This window comes from Carcharodon carcharias, chromosome 13 (genome assembly GCF_017639515.1).
Source record: "Carcharodon carcharias isolate sCarCar2 chromosome 13, sCarCar2.pri, whole genome shotgun sequence".
In the NCBI taxonomy this organism is placed as follows: domain Eukaryota; kingdom Metazoa; phylum Chordata; class Chondrichthyes; order Lamniformes; family Lamnidae; genus Carcharodon; species Carcharodon carcharias.
This window is the reverse complement of record NC_054479.1, coordinates 102,551,006-102,578,050: the sequence shown is the minus strand read 5'-3', so window position 1 is coordinate 102,578,050 and position 27,045 is coordinate 102,551,006. Positions and strand designations below refer to the sequence as shown.

At 41.8% G+C, this 27,045-nt stretch overlaps 1 protein-coding gene across 1 annotated transcript in view; it reads left to right on the top strand.

The window, feature by feature from the left end:
* Positions 1–27,045, top strand: part of LOC121286123 (mucin-5AC-like) — a 181,153-nt gene that overhangs the window by 114,059 nt on the left and 40,049 nt on the right. Inside the window, exons 45-52 of the mRNA XM_041203111.1 lie at positions 887–1,246; positions 5,436–5,495; positions 6,559–6,918; positions 9,130–9,489; positions 13,917–13,976; positions 19,196–19,255; positions 21,007–21,066; positions 26,442–26,501. Of these exons, the coding sequence (XP_041059045.1) occupies positions 887–1,246; positions 5,436–5,495; positions 6,559–6,918; positions 9,130–9,489; positions 13,917–13,976; positions 19,196–19,255; positions 21,007–21,066; positions 26,442–26,501 (1,380 nt within the window). The remainder of the gene's footprint in view (positions 1–886; positions 1,247–5,435; positions 5,496–6,558; positions 6,919–9,129; positions 9,490–13,916; positions 13,977–19,195; positions 19,256–21,006; positions 21,067–26,441; positions 26,502–27,045) is intronic.

The following is a 27,045-nucleotide window of genomic DNA, read 5'->3' as shown; positions in this document are numbered from 1 at the left end:
CAAACTTTAGGACAACACTTAGGAAATTGTGCTCCTTTTTATTTTTATTCATTTGCAGGATGAGATCAGCATTTATTGCCCATCCCTAATTGTCCTCGAGAAGGTGGTGGTGAGCCGCCTCCTTGAATCGTTGCAGTCCATATGGTGTAGGTATGCCCACAGTGTTGTTAGGGAAGTAGGTACAGAATTCTGACCGATCAGTAGTGAAGGTGAACGGCAATATAGTTCCAAGTCAGGATGCGGTGTGTAGTATATGTTATATAAATTAGCAGAACAGGAAAGTATATTGAAAGCTGATGTGAAGTAAGGTGAATTTTGCAATGAGCATTAACCTCCACACCCATATCCTTCACATGTGATTCCAGCATGCTGAGCTGCAAGTGAGAGGGGTGTATTGTAATATATATTCTGATTTCCAACAGCTTCCCTGTTAACAAATATATTTGTCATCCATTGTGAACGCTTGAATTTCTAAATCTATATCAAGGAATGAGTCAGGCAGCCAATCCATCTTAGTCATGCATGTTTAGCTGCAATACCCGTTGGTCTGTTCCTTTTCTTTCCAGTCAGCTTCTGGGTCAAAGTTTCCTTCCTTCAACTTCATTTCACCAACCCTGCTCTAGTAGGCAGCTGAAAATCATTCCGTTGATCTTTGAAATGAGTGGAATCCTAGTGTGACAAAACCAGCCTGACACTAGACCAATCTTGCAGTCAAATGTTGTGCTGACTTGATATTTTTGCTTCATCGTAGTGAAATTGTTTAGTGAAATTGTAATGAAATGGGATTAAATTTAGTAAAGTCGTGCTACCATTTTAGTCTTTGTATTTCTAGTTAATTAAGTTGATTAAAGGCAGATTCATTAAGCCTAGACTTCTTATTTTGCAGAGGAGGAATGCAATGGTGAATGGTCTGGTTGGTTCAATGAAAATACACCTTCTGTGATCAGCCCGGGCGATTCTGAATTATTGGATCCCATACGCGATGAACTGTGTCCTTCCTCTTCTGATGCAATTAATAAAATTCAGTGCCAATTTGCTGATTACCCTGAGCGGCCAATAAGTGAATCAACAGACAATGTGACCTGTGACATAGACACAGGACTTGTCTGTAAATTCACTGAAAGTGCTTTTTCGGACAGGAGATTTTGCTATGACTACCAAATTCGGGTTTGCTGTGAGCCACAAATAATAATAGAATGGACAACAACCCGTCTGCCTGAAACTACCTCTACAACCACAATTCCTGGTAAATATACGCAAAGCGTATGTCTTTGAGTACAAAAGCAGTTAGACCTAACCTGTGCCGATTTAGTGAAAATTTTACATCCAAAAGGATCAATAGATCAAGTAAATAAAGCAATAGTTAGAACTAAGGTTAGAAATGACTATCTGAGATAATAGCCCAAAAGACACAGATTTGTAATATAATCTTCTGTCTGCTATTTTAATCAAATCATTAATCCACATAAAGTAAATGGGCAAATCGTGAGGATGATAGTGATAAGATGATTAATATATCTTTGAATTCTTTGCCAAACAGTTTCACCTATTATTTAAAACTTAACCGCAATTTTCATGCCTTCAGCTCCTTCTGGACTAGCATTGTTGTTTTCTGCATCATAAGCCATTGTGTTGTCCACACTCATGTCAAAAAAGTAACTGATGCATAGGTCAGCGTGGCTGTCAATCTAATCTCTTTTAGCACTGATTGGAAACAGCAATATGACATAGGTCTGAATATAGTGGTACAGTTCCCTGGCACAGATATTTAACCAGTAGGACCTCCCACTGACCTTACATACTCTGAGCCGGTCAGCACTGGAGGATCTGGGGAGGAGCGTTAATATTTATTCTTTGATGAGATGTGGGCATCACCGGCAAGGCCAACATTTGTCGCCAATCCCTAACTGCTTTTGAACTGAATAGCTAACTAGGCCATTTCAGTGAGTAATTATCTGTCAACCACATGACTATGGGTCTGGAGTCACAAGTAGGCCAGACTGGGTGAGGATGGCAGATTTCCTTCCCTAAAGGACATTAGTGAACCAAATGGGTTTTTACAAAAAATTGACGACAGCTGTCATTGTCAGCATTATTGAGAGTAGCTTTCAATTCCAGATTTTATTAATTGAATTTAAACTCCATCAGCTGCCATGGTAGGATTTGAACACATGATCTCAGTACATTATCCTGGGTCTCTTCATTACTAGTGACATCACCACTATGTCATAATCTCCATACAGATCACTTCCCAGTGTGTCCTGTACAAATATCAGGATTGCTGCCCAAGTATCTTAAGAGCCACTGTTAATCTGGAAAAATGAGTCTAACTGTTGTACAAACTTTCCACTGCCCATTGGAATCAGATGTTTACTGGAGCTCCATTAACATCATGGTCAAATCTATGTGACAATTCCAGCAACACTCATACTTGCGGAAATGATGTTCTCAATGTAGAGTTCATTAGTAGTTGAACTAGCCCTCCACTAAAGAAATTTTATGAGTAGGCTAATCTACAAGTGTCTATATTTGAGTTCTGCAGCTTTTGTGCTTGGTTATATGCAGCAGTAGTATATCTAATTTCAGTATATATATGTATTAATCCATCAAATACTTAATTTCAGTACAGATCCGTAGTACATAGAATTTCAGTTACCAAGCACATTTGTCACACAATGGCAACACAGGAGTTGTAAAACAAAATGTCAAGGAATGAGAGAAATTCATGCTGCTGATCCACTTCATTCCATCATACAGATTTATACTTCGGTGGGGGGGGTCCGTCATTGAAAGGCACTCAGTGCCTCATTGAGGGTCCTGGTGTTGGGAAGAGAGAGAGCCATGCCCCTGCCCTTGCTGCTGACAACCTTACCAACATAAAGCCAGCTCTGTGAACTCCCTCCCACCATTATTCACCCATGGCCTGGATTGCTTGGTGCTTGTGTGGGTGCAATACTAGCAGCAGCTACCACCTCTCTGGTAACGCTGCTGAGCAATGAAGAGCAACTAGATGCTGATTGGCCTGCTGTTCTCGGATGGTGGGACTTAAGCCCTGGGATCTTTGATCCCAGACAAAACTCATTGCTGCCCAGTTAAGTGCCTGATTGGCATTTAATGTACCATACCTTCCGAAAAGTGGCAAGAGGGGCTCTCGTTGGCTCCTCAGTGGTCAGGTGAGAACCCTGACACCTATATTAAATTCCACCCATCATTTCAATAGGGTTTTGATTTTTGAGCTATTCTGCATTGTTTAGAGCCCAGGTATAGGGCTCACCAGTTTTTCTTTTGAGGTCTCCAGGAAAATGTTTTCTGGCAACCGCTGGGAGCAGATTCTTTTGTAGAATTTCATTTCAATCCACCACCCGTTCCTCCTCTTGCAGCAGCTGAACATCGCCCTCTCGATCTTTGAAAAAATTGTCCAGTCTGCCGCGAACTGCCAGCCATTTAGAGGCTGGCTCCTCTTCATTGCTCAGCAGTGATATTGGAGAGGTGGTGCTACTATTGGTAATGCACCCACCAAATGACTAGGGTTGCCACGGACCCCGGCCACAGGTGAATGATGGTGGAAGGGGGATCACGGAGTTGGCAGTGTATTGGGAAGTGTGTTGGCAGCAAGGGAAGGGGGTGGCACTCAGTAGGCAGCCCCTCCCCCCCACTTTCCAATGCCAGGGCTCACAATCAGGCACTGAGGGAATGAGGGCACCTTTGGAAGTCCGCAAGCAACCCTGTCAGGATTTGGATTATGGGGGCAGAATTTTGCCCTTGGCGGGGGTGCTCAGTGGAGGCGGGCTAGAGCATTCAGGAAGCTGACCGCCACCCACGATCGGCACTGCACCGCGATTTCACGCTGGTGGGCCAATTAAATTTCACACCCAGTGTCAAACGCGAGTGGCAGCGCTATGCACTGCTTGTGTGGGGGATGGGTGTGGGGGAGGGGAGTGCGAGCGCGCTGAGTGCAAATCTTGTGCATGAGTGTGAGTGAGCGAGCGCAGCATAATCTCCCTGAGGCATGGAGCTGCCTCAGGGAGATGAAGACATATATAAAAAAATAAAGAAATTAAGAATGTAATAAAATATGTCCCCTTATGTTATTAATGAAAAATTAAAGTTTTTATTTTTATTTGCTTTTGAAAACCTTATTCTACCCGTGGATGAGGTTTCCAAAAAAATTCGTTGCCCGCCAACTGTTAGGTTGGATGGGCAATGAAAAATTTATGTTAATTGATAACTTAATGGCCTTAACAGGTCTTTTAATTGTCGAAGGGCGCACTTCTCGCTCCGGCGCACGCCCGCCAACCAAACGATCCCATGACTGCGCGTTGACGTCGGCATGCTTGGCCAACGTTAATGTGCATCATTTCATGCTCGAGTGGGTTGGGCGCTTGCCTGCCCACCGATTGAAAACTTCTGCCCTGGGCTTCCTGCATGGTGAGTGTCCTTTCTGCCGCTTGATAAGTACCAACGGCAGCAGAATGATGCCTTTAAATGGACATTAATTGCTCACCTAAGGGCTTCAGTTGGCATTTGGCAGGAAGGCTGTCCGCAAGTCTTCCTGCCGCAGATTTAATTGGTGCGGAGGCAGGCCCCCACCCTCCACTCTCCTGCCCGATTATATGCCCCTCAGCCACCAAACTCGCCATGGGAGAATGCATCGAATTCCGCTCAGTGAGTGGAATAAGAGTCTAAAAAAGAACCTGATGCTAGATCAGTCAAGCTATCATATGTTGTGCTGATTTAATATTCTATGCACCATAGTGGTGAAATTGTGTAATTGGAATGTGATAAAAGATCTCACAAGTCTGTGTGGAAATGTCATCCAACTTAGAGCACCTATTATGCATTCAACCCTTTTGAGACTTTTACATGGGCCTTCTGTGTTATAAACCAATCTGCTGATCACACACATCTGAACAAAATGATCGATGCATAGGTCAGCATCACTGGCAATTTAATCTCAATTACCGGTGAATAGCAACAGACGCTGTTGAACCCGAGGATTTCCCCCTCACCCTGCATTCTCTGGTCCAGGCTGTGCTGTAGGGCATAAGGAGATGTTCCCTTTGTATAATTATCAAGGTTGCTTCAGTATCTTCAGATCTATTTATCTGGGTAACTCAGTTCAGCATGCACCTGTCTACTGTGAGAAGTTCCCACTGGCGATTGAAAACTACCATTTACAGGAACTCCATTAAATCCACATGACAATTCCAGTAACACTTATATTGTAGGAATGTTATACTGAGTGTAAAGACTATTAAATAGTGTATTCTCTCTACACTAAAATAATGTTATTGAGCAGACTAAAATAGAAGAGAATTTCACTTTTGCAATTTTTATACTTGGTTACATGCAAAAAGAAAGCAGGTTTTTAGATCTGATGCTGATGAGCCTCTGGGTGCCATGTAACAGGTTGAAATCTTCTTTCTGCTCTATAGGAACGACACCACTGACAGTGAGACCGACTACAACTACATCCGCCACCAGCTACATGCCTGGTAAGCGACAACGTTTTTACACCCCACACCAAGTCTTTCTTTACAAGGTCATTACTTTCTAATTCCATGTGGGCTGTCTTGAGTAGGTAGCAAGAGATCGCTTTCATTTTCAAACACAAATATTCCTTTCCAGTTGTTTGTTTTGAATGTTTGCATCTCTGCTCATTAAGTTGCAAACTTTAGGACAACACTTAGGAAATTGTGCTCCTTTTTATTTTTATTCATTTGCAGGATGAGATCAGCATTTATTGCCCATCCCTAATTGTCCTCGAGAAGGTGGTGGTGAGCCGCCTCCTTGAATCGTTGCAGTCCATATGGTGTAGGTATGCCCACAGTGTTGTTAGGGAAGTAGGTACAGAATTCTGACCGATCAGTAGTGAAGGTGAACGGCAATATAGTTCCAAGTCAGGATGCGGTGTGTAGTATATGTTATATAAATTAGCAGAACAGGAAAGTATATTGAAAGCTGATGTGAAGTAAGGTGAATTTTGCAATGAGCATTAACCTCCACACCCATATCCTTCACATGTGATTCCAGCATGCTGAGCTGCAAGTGAGAGGGGTGTATTGTAATATATATTCTGATTTCCAACAGCTTCCCTGTTAACAAATATATTTGTCATCCATTGTGAACGCTTGAATTTCTAAAACTATATCAAGGAATGAGTCAGGCAGCCAATCCATCTCTCTTAGTCATGCATGTTTAGCTGCAATACCCGTTGGTCTGTTCCTTTTCTTTCCAGTCAGCTTCTGGGTCAAAGTTTCCTTCCTTCAACTTCATTTCACCAACCCTGCTCTAGTAGGCAGCTGAAAATCATTCCGTTGATCTTTGAAATGAGTGGAATCCTAGTGTGACAAAACCAGCCTGACACTAGACCAATCTTGCAGTCAAATGTTGTGCTGACTTGATATTTTTGCTTCATCGTAGTGAAATTGTTTAGTGAAATTGTGATGAAATGGGATTAAATTTAGTAAAGTCGTGCTACCATTTTAGTCTTTGTATTTCTAGTTAATTAAGTTGATTAAAGGCAGATTCATTAAGCCTAGACTTCTTATTTTGCAGAGGAGGAATGCAATGGTGAATGGTCTGGTTGGTTCAATGAAAATACACCTTCTGTGATCAGCCCGGGCGATTCTGAATTATTGGATCCCATACGCGATGAACTGTGTCCTTCCTCTTCTGATGCAATTAATAAAATTCAGTGCCAATTTGCTGATTACCCTGAGCGGCCAATAAGTGAATCAACAGACAATGTGACCTGTGACATAGACACAGGACTTGTCTGTAAATTCACTGAAAGTGCTTTATCGGACAGGAGATTTTGCTATGACTACCAAATTCGGGTTTGCTGTGAGCCACAAATAATAATAGAATGGACAACAACCCGTCTGCCTGAAACTACCTCTACAACCACAATTCCTGGTAAATATACGCAAAGCGTATGTCTTTGAGTACAAAAGCACTTAGACCTAACCTGTGCCGATTTAGTGAAAATTTTACATCGAAAAGGATCAATAGATCAAGTAAATAAAGCAATAGTTAGAACTAAGGTTAGAAATGACTATCTGAGATAATAGCCCAAAAGACACAGATTTGTAATATAATCTTCTGTCTGCTATTTTAATCAAATCATTAATCCACATAAAGTAAATGGGCAAATAGTGAGGATGATAGTGATAAGATGATTAATATATCTTTGAATTCTTTGCCAAACAGTTTCACCTATTATTTAAAACTTAACAGCAATTTTCATGCCTTCAGCTCCTTCTGGACTAGCATTGTTGTTTTCTGCATCATAAGCCATTGTGTTGTCCACACTCATGTCAAAAAAGTAACTGATGCATAGGTCAGCGTGGCTGTCAATCTAATCTCTTTTAGCACTGATTGGAAACAGCAATATGACATAGGTCTGAATATAGTGGTACAGTTCCCTGGCACAGATATTTAACCAGTAGGACCTCCCACTGACCTTACATACTCTGAGCCGGCCAGCACTGGAGGATCTGGGGAGGAGCGTTAATATTTATTCTTTGATGAGATGTGGGCACCACCGGCAAGGCCAACATTTGTCGCCAATCCCTAACTGCTTTTGAACTGAATAGCTAACTAGGCCATTTCAGAGAGTAATTATCTGTCAACCATATGACTATGGGTCTGGAGTCTGGAGTCACAAGTAGGCCAGTTTGGGTGAGGATGGCAGATTTCCTTCCCTAAAAGACATCAATGAACCAAATGGGTTTTTACAAAAATTGATGATAGCTGTCATTGTCAGCATTATTGAGAGTAGCTTTCAATTCCAGATTTTATTAATTGAATTTAAACTCCATCAGCTGCCATGGTAGGATTTGAACAAATGATCTCAGTACATTATCCTGGGTCTCTAGATTACTAATGACATCACCACTATGCCATAATCTCCATATAAATCACTTCCCAGTGTGTCCTGTACAAATATCAGAGTTGCTGCCCAAGTATCTTAAGAGCCACTGTTTATCTGGACAGGTGATGTCAAATGAGTCTAACTTTTGTTCGAACTTTCCACTGCCCATTGGAATCAGACGTTTACTGGAGCTCCATTAACATCATGGTCAAATCTATGTGGCAATTCCAGCAACACTCATACTTGCGGAAATGATGTTCTCAATGTAGACTTCATTAGTAGTTGAACTAGCCCTCCACTAAAGAAATTTTATGAGTAGGCTAACCTACAAGTGTCTATATTTGAGTTCTGCAGCTTTTGTGCTTGGTTATATGCAGCAGTAGTATACCTAATTTCAGTATATACATGTATTAATCCATCAAATACTTAATTTCAGTACAGATCCGTAGTACATAGAATTTCAGTTACCAAGCACATTTGTCACACAATGGCAACACAGGAGTTTTAAAACAAAATGTCATGGAATGAGAGAAATTCATGCTGCTGATCCACTTCATTCCATCATACAGATTTATACTTCGGTGTGGGGGTCCCTCATTCAAAGGCACTCAGTGACTCATTGAGGGTCCTGGTGTTGGGAATGGAGAGAGCCATGCCCCTGCCCTTGCTGCTGACAACCTTACCAACACACAGCCAGCTCTGTGAACACCCTCCCACCATCATTCACCCATGGCCTGGATCGCTTGGTGCTTGTGTGGGTGCAATACCAGCAGCAGCCACCACCTCTCTGGTAACGCTGCTGAGCAATGAAGAGCAACTAGATGCTGATTGGCCCACAATCCATCTCTCTTAGTCATGCAGGTTTAGCTGCAATGCCCGTTGGTCTTTTCCTTTTCTTTCCAAGTCTGTGTATACTGGTCACCAGAAAATCAGTCAGCCTCTGGGTCAAAGTTTCCTTCCTTCAACTTCATTTCACCAACCCTGCTCTGGTAGGCAGCTGAAAGTTATTCCATTGATCTTTGAAATGAGTGGAATCCTAGTGTGACAAAGCCAGCCTGACACTAGACCAGTCATGCAGTCAAATGTTGTGCTGACTTGATATTTTTCTTTCATTGTAGTGAAATTGTTTAGTGAAATTGTGATGAAATGGGATTAAATTTAGTAAAGTTGTGCTACCATTTTAGTCTTTGTATTTCTAGTTAATTAAGTTGATTAAAGGCAGATTCATTAAATCTAGACTTCTTATTTTGCAGAGGCGGAATGCAATGGTGAATGGTCTGGTTGGTTCAATGAAAATACACCTTCTGTGATCAGCCCGGGCGATTCTGAATTATTGGATCCCAAACGCGATGAACTGTGTCCTTCCTCTTCTGATGCAATTAATAAAATTCAGTGCCAATTTGCTGATTACCCTGAGCGGCCAATCAGTGAATCAACAGACAATGTGACCTGTGACATAGACACAGGACTTGTCTGTAAATTCACTGAAAGTGCTTTTTCGGACAGGAGATTTTGCTATGACTACCAAATTCGGGTTTGCTGTGAGCCACAAATAATAATAGAATGGACAACAACCCGTCTGCCTGAAACTACCTCTACAACCACAATTCCTGGTAAATATGATATATATCAGCAGATAATATGTTTTTTTATTCATTCATGGGATGTTGTCTTTGCTTGCTGGGCCAGCATTTATTGCCCATACTTAGCTGCCCTTCAGATGGTGGTGGTAAGCTGTCTTCTTAAACCACCGCAGTCCATGTGGTGTAGGCACAACCACAGTGCTGTTAGGGAAGGAGTTCCAGGACTTTGACCCACTGACAGTGAAGGAATGGCGATATACTTCCAAATCAGGATGGTGAGTGACTAGGAGGGGAACTTTCAGCTGGTGATGTTTCCCTCTATCTGCTGCCCTTCTCCTTCTAGATTGTAGTGGTCGTGGTTTTGGAAGGTGCTGTCGAAAGAGCCTTGGTAGATTCCTGCAGTGCACCTTGTAGTTGGTACACACTGCTGCTACTGTGCATCACTGATGGAGGGAGTGAATGTTTGTGGATTTGGTGCCAATCAAGCGGGCTGCTTTGTTCTGGATGGTGTCAAGCTTCTTGAGTGTTGTTGGAGCTACACTCATCCAGGCAAGTGGGGAACCTTCCATCACACTCCTGACTTGTGTTTCGTAGATGGTGGGTAGTTTTTGGGGAATCAGTAGGTGGGTTACTCATTGCAGGATTCCGAGCCTCTGACCTGCTCTCATAGCCACATTATTTGTATGGTTAGTCCAATTCTTCTGGTCAATGGTTACCCCCAGGATGTTGATAGTAGGGGATTCAGTGATGGTAATGCCATTGAACATCAAGGGGTGATGGCTGGATTCTCTCTTGTTAGAGGTAGTCATTGCCTGACATTTGTGTAGCGTGAATGTTACTTGTCAGCCCAAGCCTGGATTTTGTTCAGGTCTTGTTGCATTTAGACAAGGACTGCTTCAGTATCTGAGGAATCACGAATGGTGCTGAACATTGTGCAATCATCAGCGAACATCCCCATTTCTGACCTTACGATGGAAGAATGGTCATTGATGAAGCAGCTGAAGATGTTTGGGCCGAGGACACTACCCTGAGAAACTCCTGCGGTGATGTCCTGGAGCTGAGATGACTGACCTCCAACAACCACAACCATCTTCCTTTGTGCTGGGTAGGACTCCAACCAGCGGAGAGCTTTCCCCCTGATTCCTATTGACTCCAGTTTTGCTACAGTTCCTTGATGCCACACTCTGTCAAATGCAGCCTTGATGTCAAGGGCAGTCACTCTCACCTCACCTCGGGAGTTCAGCTCTTTTGCCCATGTTTGAACCAAGGCTGTAATGAGGTCAGGAGCTCAGTGGCCCTGACGGAACCCAAACTGGGCATCAGTGAGCAAGTTATTGCTGAGCAAGTTATTGCTGAGCAAGTTCTGCTTGATAGCACTGTGATGATCCCTTCCATTAATCTACTGATGATTGAGACTATACTGATGGGGCAGTAATTAGCTGGGTTGGATTCATCCTGCTTTTTGTGTTCTGGACATACTGGGCAATTTTCCACATAGTCAGGTAGATGCCAGTGTTGTGGAACAGTTTACTGGAACAGCTTGGGCATGGCAAGTTCTGGTGCACAAGTCTTCAGTACTATTGCTGGAATATTGTCAGGGCCCATAGCCTTTGCAGTATCCAGTGCCTTCAGCCATTTCTTGATATCATGTGGAGTGAATCGAATTGGCTGAAGGCTGGCATCTATGATGCTGGGGACCTCCAGAGGAGGCTGAGATAGATCATCCACTCGGCACTTCTGGGTGAAAATTGTAGCAAATGCTTCAGCCTTATCCATTGCACTGATGTGCTGGGCTCCTCCATCAATGAGGATGGGGATATTTGTGGAGCCTCCTCCTCCAGTAAGTTGTTTAAATGTCCACCGTTGTCATTCAGGACTGGATGAGGTGGGACTGCAGATCTTAGATCTGATACGTTGGTTGTGCGATCACTTAGCTCTGTCTATCACTTGCTGCATATGCTATTTGGCATGCAAATAATTCTGTGTTATAGCTTCACCAGGTTGAGTATTCATTTTTAGATATGCCTGATGCTGCTCCTGGCGTGCCCTCCTGCACTCTTCATTGAACCAGGTACCCTAGTTTGATAGTAATGGTAGAATGGGGCAGATGACAGGTGGTGAGGTTACAGATTGTGCTTGAGTACAATTCTGCTGCTGCTGATGGCCCACAGCACCTCATGGATGCCCAGCCTTGAGTCGCTCGATCTATTCAAAATCTATCCCATTTAGCACAGTGGTGGTGCCACACAACAGGGTGGAGGGTACCCTCAATGTGAAGCTGGGACTTTGTCTCCACATTGACTGTGCGGTGGTCACTCCTACCGATACTGTCATGGACAGATGCATCTGTGGTAGGCAGGTTAGTGAAGATGAGGCCAAGTATGTTTTTCCCTCTTGTTGGTTCCTTCACTACCAGCCGCAAACGCAGTCTAGCAGCTATGTCATTTAGGACTCGGCCAGCTTGGTCAGTAGTGGTGCTACCAAGCCACTTTTGGTGATGGACATTGAAGTCCCCCACTCAGAGTACATTCTGCGCCCTTGCCACCCTCAGTGTTCCCTCCAAGTGGTGTTCAACATGGAGGAGCATTGATTCATCACTGAGGGATTATCACGTGATAATCAGCAGGAGGTTTCCTTGCCCATGTTTGATCTGATGCCATAAGACTTCATGGGGCAGAAATTTACCCCCGTTGGGAGAGTTGTGCGGAGGTGGGCAGGGACGGGCATGAACCCAATCGGCGCCCCCGAACAGGGACGTGCCGCCATTTTACTAGGGCGGGCCAGTTAAGGCCTGCCCAGCATGACACTCGCCCAGAAGTGCTGAGTGCTCCCTGTGCGGGTGGGGGGGATTCCCTGAGTCGTTCCCTGTGCTCTTTCACGCATGCGTGCAAAAAAGCACAGAGATCTCTGAGGTACGGAGGTGCCTCAGGGAGATCAGTTTGACATGTGTAAATTTAAATAAAGGGAAATAAAAACTTTTAAAACATGTCCCCTGAGTTGGAACATGTGAAAGAATTATTTATAAAATTTTTAAGGATTTTTAAAACACTTCATGCAACCTCATTCCGCCGGTGGATGAGGTTTCATGAGACATGCAAAGGCCGCCTGGGCTCTTCGCCTGCCTGCCAACCTGATGGTTGGACGGGCAGTTCAGCTAATTAAATGAATTACTATTTAAATGGCCTTAATAGGCCTCTGACAGTTCGGCAGGCGCACAGCTGAGTCGGGTGCATGCCAGCTGAGCTGAAAATCTAAAAGACGCAAGGTGACATTGGGACGCCCATCTGATGTCACCGCGCATCATTTTACATGTCGACGAGTGGGCCCTACCCCCGCTCGCCGACCAGAGAATTCTGCCCATGGGGTCCAGGGTCGATGTTGAGGACTCCCAGAGCAACTCCCTCCTGACTGTATGTCACTGTGCTGCCACCTCTGCTGGTCTGTTCTGCCGGTGGGACAGGACATGTCCAGGGATGGTGATGGTGGTGTCTGGGACATTATGTCTTTGAGTGCAACAGCACTTTGAACAAACCTATCCTGTTTTAGTCAAGTTTTACATCCAACATGGATCAGTGAATAAAGCAATAAGTAGATCTAAGATTAAGAGTTATTGCGAGTGATTTTAAAAAAAAGTAACTCTATAGCTGTACAGATTCTTTTGACTATCATTTCTGTTCACGAAAAAGAAATGGGCTCATGTTTCCATAGAAAAGTGAATAGTAACAAGGTGCTTAATATTTATTTAAATTTTTGCTTAATATTGTTTCATCCATCATTTATCTGTTGCATTAATTTTCATGCCTGCACCTCCTTTTGGACTAGCATAGCAATTTTCTGCACTATAAGCCATGGTGGTGTCCTCACACATATTAAGAAGATGACTAATCTCATTGATTAAGAGTGAGTGGATTTTCTATTCATACTGAGTAGAAACAGCATCATGGTATACATCTAAATTTGGTTGTGCAGGTTGTTGACATAAATATTTCGTTGACAGGACCCGTCTCTGACCTTAAATATACCTGGCAGCTCAGCATTGGAGGGTCATTGGAGGAGTGAGTCCTGTATAATTGCCAGGATTGCTGCCCAAGTGTTTTCAGAAGTGCTGTTTATCTGGGCAGCTGAGATCAATATGGATCAGTCTGTTGTAAAAAGTTTTCAATGGTTTTCAAATTAATATTGGCAGGAATGCCATTAATAGCATGATCAAATCTACATGATAATTCCAGCAACTTTTGTGGAAATTATAGCCTGCATATAAGGGTCAATAAAAGTTGTATTCTATCATTGTTAAAATAATTTAATTAAACAGACCAAGATGAAGGTGTCTAGATTTAAGTTTTGCAATTTTTGTACTTGACACTGTGTAGCAGAAAAGCATGGTTTAAAATTTTGGTACCGACTCATAAAGCCTGATTGTGCAGCGTAACAGGTTGACATGTTTGCCTTCTCTATAGAAACTACGTCACCGATTGTAACAACGACTTCAACTGCATCTACCACCAGCTACGTACCTGGTAAGTGACAGCAGTTTTACATCTTGCACTGTCTGTCTCCACAAGTGGATTTTTTTCTGACTCCAAGTGGTCTGCTACTGCAGGTAACAAGATGCACCTTGCATATTTACTCAAGTTTTCATTTCTAATTGTTTGATTTGAAAGGAATTATATCTTTCTTTATTATGTTGTAACTTATCGAGGAGCATTTAAGAAATTGTACACCTCACATAACATTTAGCGGAATGGGAATATTATAGAGTCATGGAATCATTTAGGGCAGAGAAGGAGGCCTATTGATACCATGCCAGCTCTCCACAGCACAAACCTATCAGTCCATTCCTTCAGTCAATCCCGGTTGCCTTGCAAGCTTATTTCCTTCAAGAGTCCACCAATTTCCTTTTGAAATTATTGATTGTTTCTGCTCCCACCAGATCATTGTTCTCCTTGGACCATCAGATAATGGGATGAGTTTTTTCCTGTCTATCAAATCTAAGCCTGTCATAATCTTGTACACCTCTGTCAAATCTCCCCTCAAAATCTCCTTTGTTCCAAGGAGAACAACTTCAGGCTTTACAACCTAACCTTGTTGCTAAAGCCCCCCATTCCCTGCCATCATTCTGGTAAATCTCCTCTGCATTTTCTCAAGCTCCTTTACATCTTTCTTAAATTGTGGTGTGCAGAACTGGATGCAATATTCTAATTGGGGTCTAACCAGGGCTTTATAAAGATAAACTTCTCTGCTTTTGTACTCAATGCCTCCATTTATGAAGCCCAGGATCCCATATGTTTTGCTCACCACTCTCTCAGTATGTCCTGCCAACTTCAAAGATCCATGGACCCCCCCCACCCCCACCACCAACTTGGTCTCACTATTCCCACACACTATTTAGAATTGTGCTATTAAGTATATTTTGCATCCCCTATCATTTCATTAAACCTTATATTTCTCTGTATTGAATTCCATCTTCCACTTATCTGCCCATTCTACTCACCTATCCATGTCCTTTTACAGGTGATTTGTATTGTTCTTACTGTTTGCCACTCATCTAAGTTTGGTATCATCAGCAAATTTTGTATTCCACATCCAAGTCTTTTATATATGGCCAAAAAATCAGCAATCCTAGCACTGACCTCTGGGGAATATCACTGTCTACTACCAAAAAAAAAAGTCCAAAAAACCACTTCTACCACGACTTGCTGCTTCCATCCTTCAACCGATTTTTTATCCTTCTGGGTTCCAACCTTCCTATTCCATAAGCTTCAGTTTTTTTAACCAGCCTTTTATGCAGTACTGTGCCAAACAATTTATTAAAATCCATTTAGACAACATCTACCATGTTCCCTTCATCAACCTTCTCTGTTACTTCATCAAAAGAATCAATGAGATTAGTCAGGCAAGATCTTCCTTTTACTTTTCCATGTTGGCTCTCCTTAATTAACTCAAACTGCTCGGGGTGCTTATTGATTTCCCCCTGATTATGGATTCTAAAATCTAACCCACTGCTCAAAGAACTAACTGGCCTGTAGTTGCTAGGACTGTCCTTAGAGCCCTTTATGAGCAAGAGCGTCACATTTGCCATTCCCTAATCGTCCAGTACCTCCCCCATAACTAGGAAAGATTGGAAGATTAGGGCAAGCCCTTTCGCTATCTCTCCCTTCCTTTAGCAAACTGCAGTGCAAGCCATTCAGACAAGCTTCTCATCTACTCTAAGCATAGCCAGCCTTCCCATACCTCCTCCCTCTCAATTCTCACACTATCCATTGCCTCCACTATCTCAGCTTCTATCAATATTTTGTCAAAATCGTCTTCCTTAGTAAACACTGATACAAAGAACTCATTAAGTATACTCGACCTGCCCTCCATCTCCAAGTATATATCACCCTCTTTGTCTCTAATAGGACCCACTCCATATCTTACTAGCCACTTAGTATTTACATACTGGTGGAAGCTTTTTGAGGTTCCTTGTATGCTGACTATCATTCTATTCTCATACTCTCTCTTTGCCAGTCTTATTTTCCATCATACATCCTCCTTTATTGTTTCATCATAATATCTATTCCTTATCCTCCAAGGAGCTCTGTTTTTTGCTCCCTTTCATTTTGCCCTTATTGGAATGTACCAAGCTTGTTCCTGTATCTTTCTTAAAGATCACCCATTATTCTGTTTTTCCTATCAATCTCTGGTTCCATTTTTTTCTCACTAGATCTTATCTCATTGCATTGAATTTAGCCCTTCCAATTCAGAAGTGCTTGTCTCCATTACTAAGGTAAACCATTTGAGATGATGATCACCATTACCCAGATATTCCCTACAGAAACTTGTCCCCCTGGCACACCTAATTTCCCAGCACCAGATCCAATAATGCCTCCTATTTTGTTGGGCTGAGAACATGCTGATCAAGGAAGTTCTCCTACATACATTTTAGAAATTCCTCCCTTTCCATACACTTTAACATTATCCCAATTGATATTTGGGTAATTAAATTCTCCCAGAATCACCACTCTATAGTTCTTGCACATCTTTGTGATTCCCTGGAGATTAGTTCCTCTATCTCACTCTCACTTTTTGGAGGCCTATAGAATACTTCATGTATTTGAAGAAACTGATGACAATTGACAATTGTATAGTGGTGGGCATTAACTTTTACTCGCATGTTCCTGCTATGTGCCCCCAGGATGTAAAACTCCAGTCGAGTAGGGTGTATTATAATATATAATCTTACTTAAGAACATTTTTTTAATTATCTAAAATAATTGTCACATTGTCAACACTGAGGATGTAAAACAATATGAAAACAGAGAAAGTCATATAGCTGATGCTTCTTACTCCATTACACACGTTCAGCTGAAAGACCCCATCGGACCATTGCTCAATGCTCAGAGTCCAGGCACAGGACTCACCAGATTTGGTTTCAATGCTTTCTAGATAATCTAGTCAGGCAGCCACCAGGTTCATTTGTAGAAATGCATTTCCCTACAACCATTCACCCTCCTCTTGTCAGCAGCCACACACAAATCAAGAATGTGATAGATGCATTTGTCAACATGGTCAGCAATTTAATCTCTATTCCTATTGAATAGAAATAGCAGCATGTCTGAAAATGATGGTGCATGTTCCTACAATAAATATTTTAATGTCATGAACTCCTACGGTTTACATACTCTGGTCAGCACAGAGCTGGAGGGCCCTCGGAGGTGTTACTCTGCTATAATTTCCAGGATAACTGCTGAACAATCTGGATCCACCTATTGTAAAATGTTTCCACTTCACATTGAAAGTTAATGTTTCAGCAATTCCTTTAACAGCACCATCAAATCTATGGGACAGTTCCAACAACACTTATATTTGAGGAATTGATTGTTTGAACTCAAGGGTCACTCCACTAAATTGCCTTATTCTCTTTCCGCTGAGATGTTACAGAGTAGACAAAAATCGAAATGTATAAATTAGTTTTTCAAACATTTTCATCAGCAACATGTATCAGAAAAATAAGCCCTTCCACCTCGAAGAGCCTCAGCATGTAACAGGTTGAAATATTTTTCCTGCTCTATAGAAAGTACGCCACCAATAGTGATACAGACTACAACTGAATCTACCACCAGCTACACAACAGGTACATTTTATTCCATGCACCAAATATTTATTTACAAGGGCATTGATTTTTAATTCCATGGATGGAATTTTATGCCTCCCTCCCCCTGCCGGGGGAAAATGAAGATGTGAAACCATAACAAGGAATGAGATGTAAGTGTCTAGATTTTTGCAATTTTTGTGCTTGGCTGCACGCAGCAGAAAAGTAAATTTTCAAACCTGATGCAGGCAAGCCTCAGTGCACAGTGCAGCAAGTTGAAATATTTTTTTCCTGCGATATAGAAACTACATCACCAATATGGACAACGACTTCAACTAAATCGACCACCAGCTACATATCTGGTGACAGTAGTTTTATATTGCACCAAATTTGTATACATAAATGGATTATTTTCTAACTAAATGTGGTTTGTCACTGAGTTGGTAACAACATATTGCTTTCACTTTTCTGTCACAGATCTTTCTAATTATTTGCTTTGGAAAGTTTGTATTATTTTCCTTATATTGTTATTTTCGGGCATGCAAAAAAGATATATTATAATATATATCCTTATTAAGTATTACTTCTTCAATTATCAAGTTTATTTGGCATAATGTCACCACTGAAGATATTGATATAAAATTTAGGAGGAAGTCATGCAGCCTATCCATCTAATACATTATGCAGGTCAATCAGCAAAACCCGCTCTAGCTTCCCTTCACGGTCTGAGCCCAGGTACAGGACTCACTAATTTCTGTTTCAATAATCGAGTCTGGTGGCTTCTGGGCATTAAGTTCTTCTCTGGAATTTCACTTTGCTCCTCTGCTGCTCTTGTTGGCAGCTGAGAGTCAATCCTCTGATCTTTGAAATGTGGAGTGGAATACTAGTATGAAAAACAAATGAGTATTGGATCAGTTATGAAATCAAATGTTGTGCTGGTTGATATTCTTTACACCATAGAGGTGAAACTGTGCAATTGGAATGTGATCAAGTGTCTCTCAAAGTCTTTATGGAAATGCTATCAAACTTAGAATAGCTGTTATCTCCTTTCAGGCTAGCATAGGGGTCTTCTGCATTTTAAGCCAATAAGTTGTCCACAACATATGAAAAAATTGACTGATGCACTGGTCAGGATGACAAGTTGCTTAATCTTTATTTGTACTGACTAGAAAAAGCATTAAGGCACATATCTGATTAACGTGATGCATGTTCCCCGCACAAACATTTGAACAACATGACCTCCCACTGTCCTTATATATATTGGTCAGGTCAGTGCTATAAGGCTCTGGGAGATGTGACTCTGGTATGATTGCTAGGATAGCTGCTCAGTTATTTTCAGAGCCACTGTTTATCTAGATGGCTGAAGCCACGATGGACCTGTCTGTTTTAAGACGTTTCCACTGGCCATTGAAAACTATTAGCAACACAATCAAATTTATGAGACAATTTCAGTGATTCATATACTTGTGGAAATGGTGAACTGAATATGGATCTTTAAATAGTTGTATTCCCTCTCCGCTATTGAGTGTACTTAGATAGAAGGGAACAGGTGTAATTTTCAGATTTTTTTATCGCTACATGCAGCAGAAAAGTAAGTTTATAAATCTGATACAGCTGAGCCTCAGTGTGCAGTGTAACAGATTGAAATATTTTTCTCCTCTGTAGAAACTATGCCACCGATTGTGACAACAACTTCAACTACGTCCACCACCAGCTCCATACCTGGTAAGTGAGAGGGGTTTTATACCTTGCACCAGGTCTGTCTCCGCAAGTAGATTATTTTCTAACTCAATGTGACCTGTCACTATGTAGGTAACAAAATACAGCTTTCAAGTTTTGACCTGAAATTTCCCTTTCTAATCACCTTTAAAAATGTTTGTATCTTTGGTCATTATTTTGTAACTGATGGGGCAGCTTTTAGATAATTGTTCTCCTGACGTAATGTTTACTGGCACTGGGCACAAATCATGCTTGATGAATTATTTTGTGCTGTGAATATTCAAGGCCATATACCTGAAATGTGCCCTGGCTTATGCAGTTCCAAGCGAGAAGGGTGTAGTATAACGTGGACTCCTATTAACTAACACCTTTTCACTTACCAAACATATTTGTCACACTCTGTCAAGCAGTATCAATGAATGAGAGAAAGTTGTGCAGCTGATCTGTTTCATTCCATTATACAAGATCAACTACAAAACCCTCTTGGACACATTCCTGACGGTTCAGGTATAGACTTGGCAGTTCCTGTTTCGATACCCACTAGAAACTTGAGTCTGGTGGCCTGTGAGTAATAAGTTCGCCTCTGGGATTTCACTTTCCCCCTCAGTTGCTCCTGTAGGCAGCTGAGAATTGCCCTCTGATCTTTGAAATGACAAATGGAATACTAGTATGAAAAACAAGTTGGTGCTATTTGAACAAGATGATTTCCCGCTAACCTGACATACTTTAGCATGTTCAATGCTGTAGGGTGCTGGAAGCTTTGACCAAAGCTCCCACTAAGCATTGTGGCCACACACCCACACAGCAAATCAAAAGTTCCTGCACAGCCCGCGCACGCTAATGTGTGTGCGCAGCCATGCAAAAAGCTTTAAAGGGGCCATACATAAGCCATAAGAAATAGAATCAGGAATTGATCATATGGTGTGACAAAACTGTTCCGCCATTCAATCTGATCATGGCTGATCTCAGCGTCAGCTCCACATTCCCGTCCACCTCCCATATCTCTTGATTCCCTGAGAGACCAAAAATCTGTCTATCTTAGCCTTAAACATATTCAATGATGGAGTATCCACAACCCTTTGGGGTAGAGAATTCAAAGATTCACAACCCTTTGAGTGGAGAAATTTCTCTTCATCTCAGTTCTAAATGATCGGCTCCTTATCCTTAGACTCTGACCCCCATGTTTTAGATTCCCCAGCCAATGGAGACAACCTCTCGATGTCTACCCTGTCAAGGCCCTTCAGAATCTTGTATGCTTCAATGTGATCTCACCTCTCATTCTTCAAAACTTCAGAAAATATAGACTCAATTTACTCAGCAAATCGCCTGTGTACACCAAAACAAAAATTAGCGGTTACATTGGGTGTGACCTAGGTATAATTGCTGGCACAGTATTTTCAGAGCCGCTGTTTATCTGGGAAGATGAGGTCAGTACGGATCAGTGTGTTGTAAGATGTTTCCACTGACGATTGAAAGCTTAAATTTGCAGGAACTCCATTAACAGAATGATCACATCTATTTGTCAATTCCACCATCTCTTACGCTTGTGGAATTGATGTGTTGAATGTCAGGATTATTAAATAGTTGTATTCTTTGTCCATTAAAAATAATTTTATTGAACAAACTGAAATAGAAATTATTAGATTTTTGCAGGGTTTGTGCTTGCCGACATGCAGCAGAAAATTAATTTTTAAACCTGATGTAGACAAGCGTCTGCATGTAACGTAACAGATTGAAGTATTTTTCTTGCTCCATAGAAACAACGCCATTGGTACGGACAACAACTTCAACTAAATCTACCACCGGCTACATACCTGGTAAGTGACAGCAGTTTCATAAATTGCATCAACACTGCCTCCGCAAATAGATTATTTTCTAACTTCATGTGGTCCGTCACTGAGTCAGGTAACAAAATACGGCTTTCACTTTTCTATCACAAATATTTCTAATTATTTGCTTTGAAAATATTTGTATTATTTTTTGTTTCACTGTAACTTTCAGGCAACTTTTAGGAGATGGTGCTCCTAATTTATTGTTTAGTGCAACATTAGGAATGTTTCACCTATTGAGGCAAAATCCTGCAATGTGCATTCACTTGCACAAACTTATACATGTCCCCAGTGTTGAAGCTCCAAACACGAAGTATGTGTTATAAAATGTATTCTTACTAAATAACACTTCTTCACTTGGCAAGTTTATTTGGCATATTGTGTCACCACTGAGGATGTAGATGCAAAATAATAAGAGGAAGTCATGCAGCTGAACTATCTCACACATTATACAGATTAATCAGCAAAACACGATCTGACTATTTTTCAGTCTGAGCCCAGGTTCAGGACTCAGTAATTTTTGTTTCAATACCTGCTAGAAAATAAAGTCTAACGGTCTCTGGGCAGTAAATTACTCCCTGGAATTTCACTTCCCTCCTCTGCCACTCTTATTGGCAACTGAGAATCTACCTTCTGATCTTTGAATTGTGGATAAAGCACTTAAGTGAAAAACAAGCTAGTGTTAGATTGGACATGCAGGCAAATGTTGTGCAGGATTGATATTCTTTAACATCAAAGAGGTCCAAGTGTGAACTGATCAGGTATCTCATAAGTCTTTATGGAAATGCCACCAAACTTGAAATAGCTGTTACCTCCTTTCAGGCTGGCATTGGGGTCTTCTGCATTTTAAGCCAATAAGCTGTCTGCACGCATGAAGGAAATGACTGGTGCACTGGTCGGTTTCGCAATCTGCTACTCACACTAAGTAGTATAAGCAATAAGGCACATGTCTGAATAAGGCAGTACAGGTTCCAAGCACAAATATTTGAACAACATGACCTCCCACTGTCCTTATATATATTGGTCAGGTCAGTGCTATAAGTCTCTAGAAGATGTGACTCTGGTATAATTGTCAGGATAGCTGCCCTGTTATTTTCAGAGCCACTGTTTATCTGGACGCTGAAGCCACTGTTGACCTGTCTGTTTTAAGAAGTTTCCTCTGGCCATTGAAAATTAATATATGCAAAAACTCTATTAGTAACACAATCATTCTATGTGACAATTCTAGCAACTCTTATGCTTGTGGAAAAAGTGTACAGAATGTGGGTCTTTAAATAGATGTATTCTCTTCAACAAATAATTTTGTTGAGCAAACTAAGATAGAAATGAATAGATGTGATTGTCAGAATTTTTGTACTTAGCTACATGCAGCAGTAAAGTTTGTGATAAAAACAAAAAAACTGCAGATGCTGGAAATCCAAAACAAAAACAGAATTACCTGGAAAAACTCAGCAGGTCTGGCAGCATCGGCGGAGAAGAAAAGAGTTGACGTTTCGAGTCCTCATGACTCTTCAACAGAACTAGTGGATTCTTTTTTAACTTCAAGTCTGTCACTGCCACTATTTGACAAAATACATCTTTGAATTTTCTACCTCAGATTTCCCTTTCCAGTTGTTTGCTTTAAAAATGATTGTACCTCTGGTCATTATTTTGTAACTTCTCAGTTTTTGGGAAATGGTGCTCCTGATATAATGTTTAGCGGAACAGGTTAAAAATCAGGGTTGACAAATTATTTTACATTGGGCTTTACGACCATACCCATGCCCATATTCCTGATGTGCGCTCCGGCATGTGCAACCCAAGCAAGAAGGGGGCATTGTAACACATATTCATGTTAAGTAACACTTTTTCAGTAACCAAACATAATTGTCACACCCTGTCAACACTGAGGCCATCAAACAATATCAAAGAGTAAGAGAAAGTTGTGCAGCCGATCAATCTCATTCCATCATATAGATTCAATTGCAAAGCCTTCTCGGGCTATTCCTGACCATTCTGAGTCCAGCTAGAGGATCCAGCAGTTCCTGTTTTAATACCCACTAGAAAATTGACGTTGGCAGCCTCTAGGCAATAAATTCTTTCCTGGAATTTCATTTCCCTGCTCTATTGCTCTAGTAGGCAGCTGAAAATCAGCCCACTGATCTTTGAAATAAGGCATGGAATATTAATATGAAAAATAACCTCGTGCCAGAATGAGTCAGATTTCTTGTCAGATCACCTCAGTCAGATCATCCTGTTTCAGATTTCCAGCATCTGCAGTATTTTGCTTTTAGCTAGATGGGTCACATTATGCTGGATTGATTGTCTTTGCACCATAGTGATGAAATTGTGTAGCTGGAATGTAATAGGTTATTTGAAAAGTCGGTATAGAAATGATATCAAACTTAGAGTGGCAGTTATGCTATCATCTTTCAGGCTAGAGTCATCTCCATTAAATCCAATATGGTCTGCACATAAATATCAAGGAAATGGGCAGTAATTTAATCTCTATTCCCAGTAAATAGCAACAGCACATGGCACATGTCTGAATCAGTAAAGTAATGGAAGGTGTCGACAGTGCCATCAAGTGGCACTTACTCAGCAATAACCTGCTCACTGACGCTCATTATAGTTCAGGTTCAGCCAGGGCCACTTCGCTCCTGACCTCATTACAGCCTTGGTCAAACATGGACAAAAAAGCTGAACTCAAGAGCTGAGGTGAGAGTGACACTGAGGCAGCATTTGACTGAGTGTGGCATCAGGGAGCACTAGCAAAATTGGAGTCAATGGGAATCAGAGGGAAAACTCTCCACTGGTTGGAATCGTACCTAGCACGATGACCGGTGGTTGTGGTTATTGGAGGTAAATCATCTCAATCCCAAGAAATCACTGCAGGAGTTCCTTAGGGTAGTGCCCTAGGCCCAACCATCTTCAGCTGCTTCATCAATGACCTTCCTTCCATCATAAGGTCTGAACTGGGGATGTTTGCTGATGATCGCGCAATGTTAATCACCATTCGCGACTCCTCAGATACTGAAGTAGTTTGTGCCCATGTACAGCAAGACCTAGACAAGATTCAGGCTTGGGTTGATAAGCGCCAAGTAACATTTGTGCCACACAAGTGCCAGGCAATGACCATCTCCAATAAGAGAGAATCCAACCATCTCCCCTTGATATTCACTGGCACTACCATTGCTGGATTCTCCACTATCAATATCCTGGAGGTTGACATTGACCAGAAACTGAACTGGACAAATCATATAAATACTGTGGCTACAAGAGCAGGGCAGAATCTGGGATTTCTGTGGAGAGTGCCTCACATCTTGATTGCCCAAAGCCTGTGCACCATTGACAAGACACAAGTCATGAGTGTGATGGAACACTCTTCACTTGCCCAGATGCGTGCAGCTCCAACAACACTCCAGAAGCTCAAAACCATCCAGGACAAAGCAGTCCACTGGATTGGCACCCCATCCACCACCTTAAACATCCACCACCGATGCACAGTGGCAACAGTGTGCACCATCTACAAGATGCAGTGAAGCAAACTCACCAAGGCTCTTTTGACAGCACCTTCCAAACCCACAGCCACTACCATCTAGAAGGAGAAGGGCAGCAGATAGATGGGAACACCACCACCTGGAAGTTCCCCTCCAAGTGACTCACCATCCTGGAAATATATAGCCGTTCCTTCACTGTCGCTGGGTCAAAATCCTGGAACTCCCTCCCTAACAGCACTGTGGGTGTACCTACACCACGTGGACTGCAGTGGTTCAAGAAGGCAGCTCACCATTACCTTCTCAAAGGTAACTAGGATGAGCAATAAATGCTGGCCCAGCATGTGAAGCCCACATCCCATGAATGAATTAAAAAAAATTGCCAGAAATTTGCCCACTCATTTAACATATCTATATCCCTTTGTAGCCTCCTTATATCCTCTTTACAATTTACTTTCTTTTCCATCTTTGTATCATCAGCAAATTTAGCACCAAACTTTTTGTCTGTTCATCCAAGTATTTATATGAATTGTAAAAAAGTTGAGGCCTCAGCACTAATCCTTGTGGCTTACCACTTGTTACATCTTGCCAACCAGAAAATGACCCATTTATGCCTATTCTATGTTTCCTGTTAGCTAGCCAATTTTCTATCCATGCCAAAATGTTACCCCCTAAACCAGGAGCTTTTATTATCAATAGTTACCTTTGATGTGACACCTTATCAAATGCCTTCTGAAAATCTAATTACCGTACATCAACCAGTTCCTTTGTGACCCTTGTATAATTGCTGCTTGAGTATTTTCAAAGCCACTGTTTATATTGACAGATGAGGTGACTATAGATCAGTCCATTGTAAGATGCTCCACTTTCCACTAAAAGCAAATGTTTACATTATCTCATGATCAAGCCTGCATGACAATTCCAGCATCGCTTATAATTATGGAATTGATGTGCTTCATGTAAGGATCATTAAATAGTCGTATTGCCTCTCTGCTAAAATAATATTGAAAAGACTAAGATAGAAGTGCATAAATTTTTACAATTTTTGTGTCTAGCTACATGCAATGGGCAAGTATGTGTTTATAAAACAAAAACAGAATTACCTGGAAAAACTCAGCAGGTCTGGCAGCATCGGCGGAGAAGAAAAGAGTTGACGTTTCGAGTCCTCATGACCCTTCGACAGAACTTGAGTTCGAGTCCAGGAAAGAACTGAAATATAAGCTGGTTTAAGGTGTGTGTGTGGGGGGCGGAGAGATAGAGAGACAGAGAGGTGGAGGGGGGGGGGGTGTGGTTGTAGGACAAACAAGCAGTGATAGAAGCAGATCATCACTGCTTGTTTGTCCCTACAACCACAACCCCCCTCCACCTCTCTGTCTCTCTATCTCTCCGCCCCCCACACACACACCTTAAACCAGCTTATATTTCAGTTCTTTCCTGGACTCGAACTCAAGTTCTGTCGAAGGGTCATGAGGACTCGAAACGTCAACTCTTTTCTTCTCCGCCGATGCTGCCAGACCTGCTGAGTTTTTCCAGGTAATTCTGTTTTTGTTTTATAAACACATACTTGCCCATTGCATGTAGCTAGACACAAAAATTGTAAAAATTTATGCACTTCTATCTTAGTCTTTTCAATATAAACCAGCTTATATTTCAGCTCTTTCCTGGTCTCGAACTCAAGTTCTGTCGAAGGGTCATGAGGACTTGAAACGTCAAATTTTTTCTTCTCCGCCGATGCTGCCAGACCTGCTGAGTTTTTCCAGGTAATTCTGTTTTTGTTTTGGATTTCCAGCATCCGCAGTTTTTTTGTTTTTAAGTATGTGTTTATACCTAATACAGACGAGCTTCGGTGTGCAATGTAACAGATTGAAATCTTTTTCTGCTCCATAGAAACTACACCAGCAATACAGACAACGACTATAACTACATCCGCCACTAGTTACACACCTGGTAAGTGCCAACGGTTTTACAAATTGCATGTCCCTATCTAACTATTTCTCATTGCTTTTTTTTCTTCATTTATTGGATGTGGGCATCACTGGCTAGGCTAGCATTTATTGTCCATCCATAATTGCTCTTGAGAAGGTGGTGTTGAGCTGTCTTCTTGAACTGCTGCAGTCCCTGTGGTGTAGGTATATTCACAATGCGGTTGGAGAGGGGGTTCTGGGATTTTGACCCAGCAACAGTGAAGGAATGGCCATATATTTCCAAGTCAGGATGGTGAATGACTTGGAGGGGAACTTACAGGTGGTGGTGTTCCCATGTACCTGCTGCCCTTGTCCTTCTAGATGGTAGTGGTTGTGGGTTTGGAAGGTGCTGTCTAAGGAGCCTTGGTGAGTTTCTGCTGTGCATCTTGTAGATAGTACACACTGTTGCCACTTTTAGTCGGTGGTGGAGGGAGTGAATGTTTGTGGAAGGGGTGCCAATCAAGTGGGCTGCTTTGTCCTGGATGGTGTAGAGCTACCTGAGTGTCGTTGGAACCGCACTCATCCAG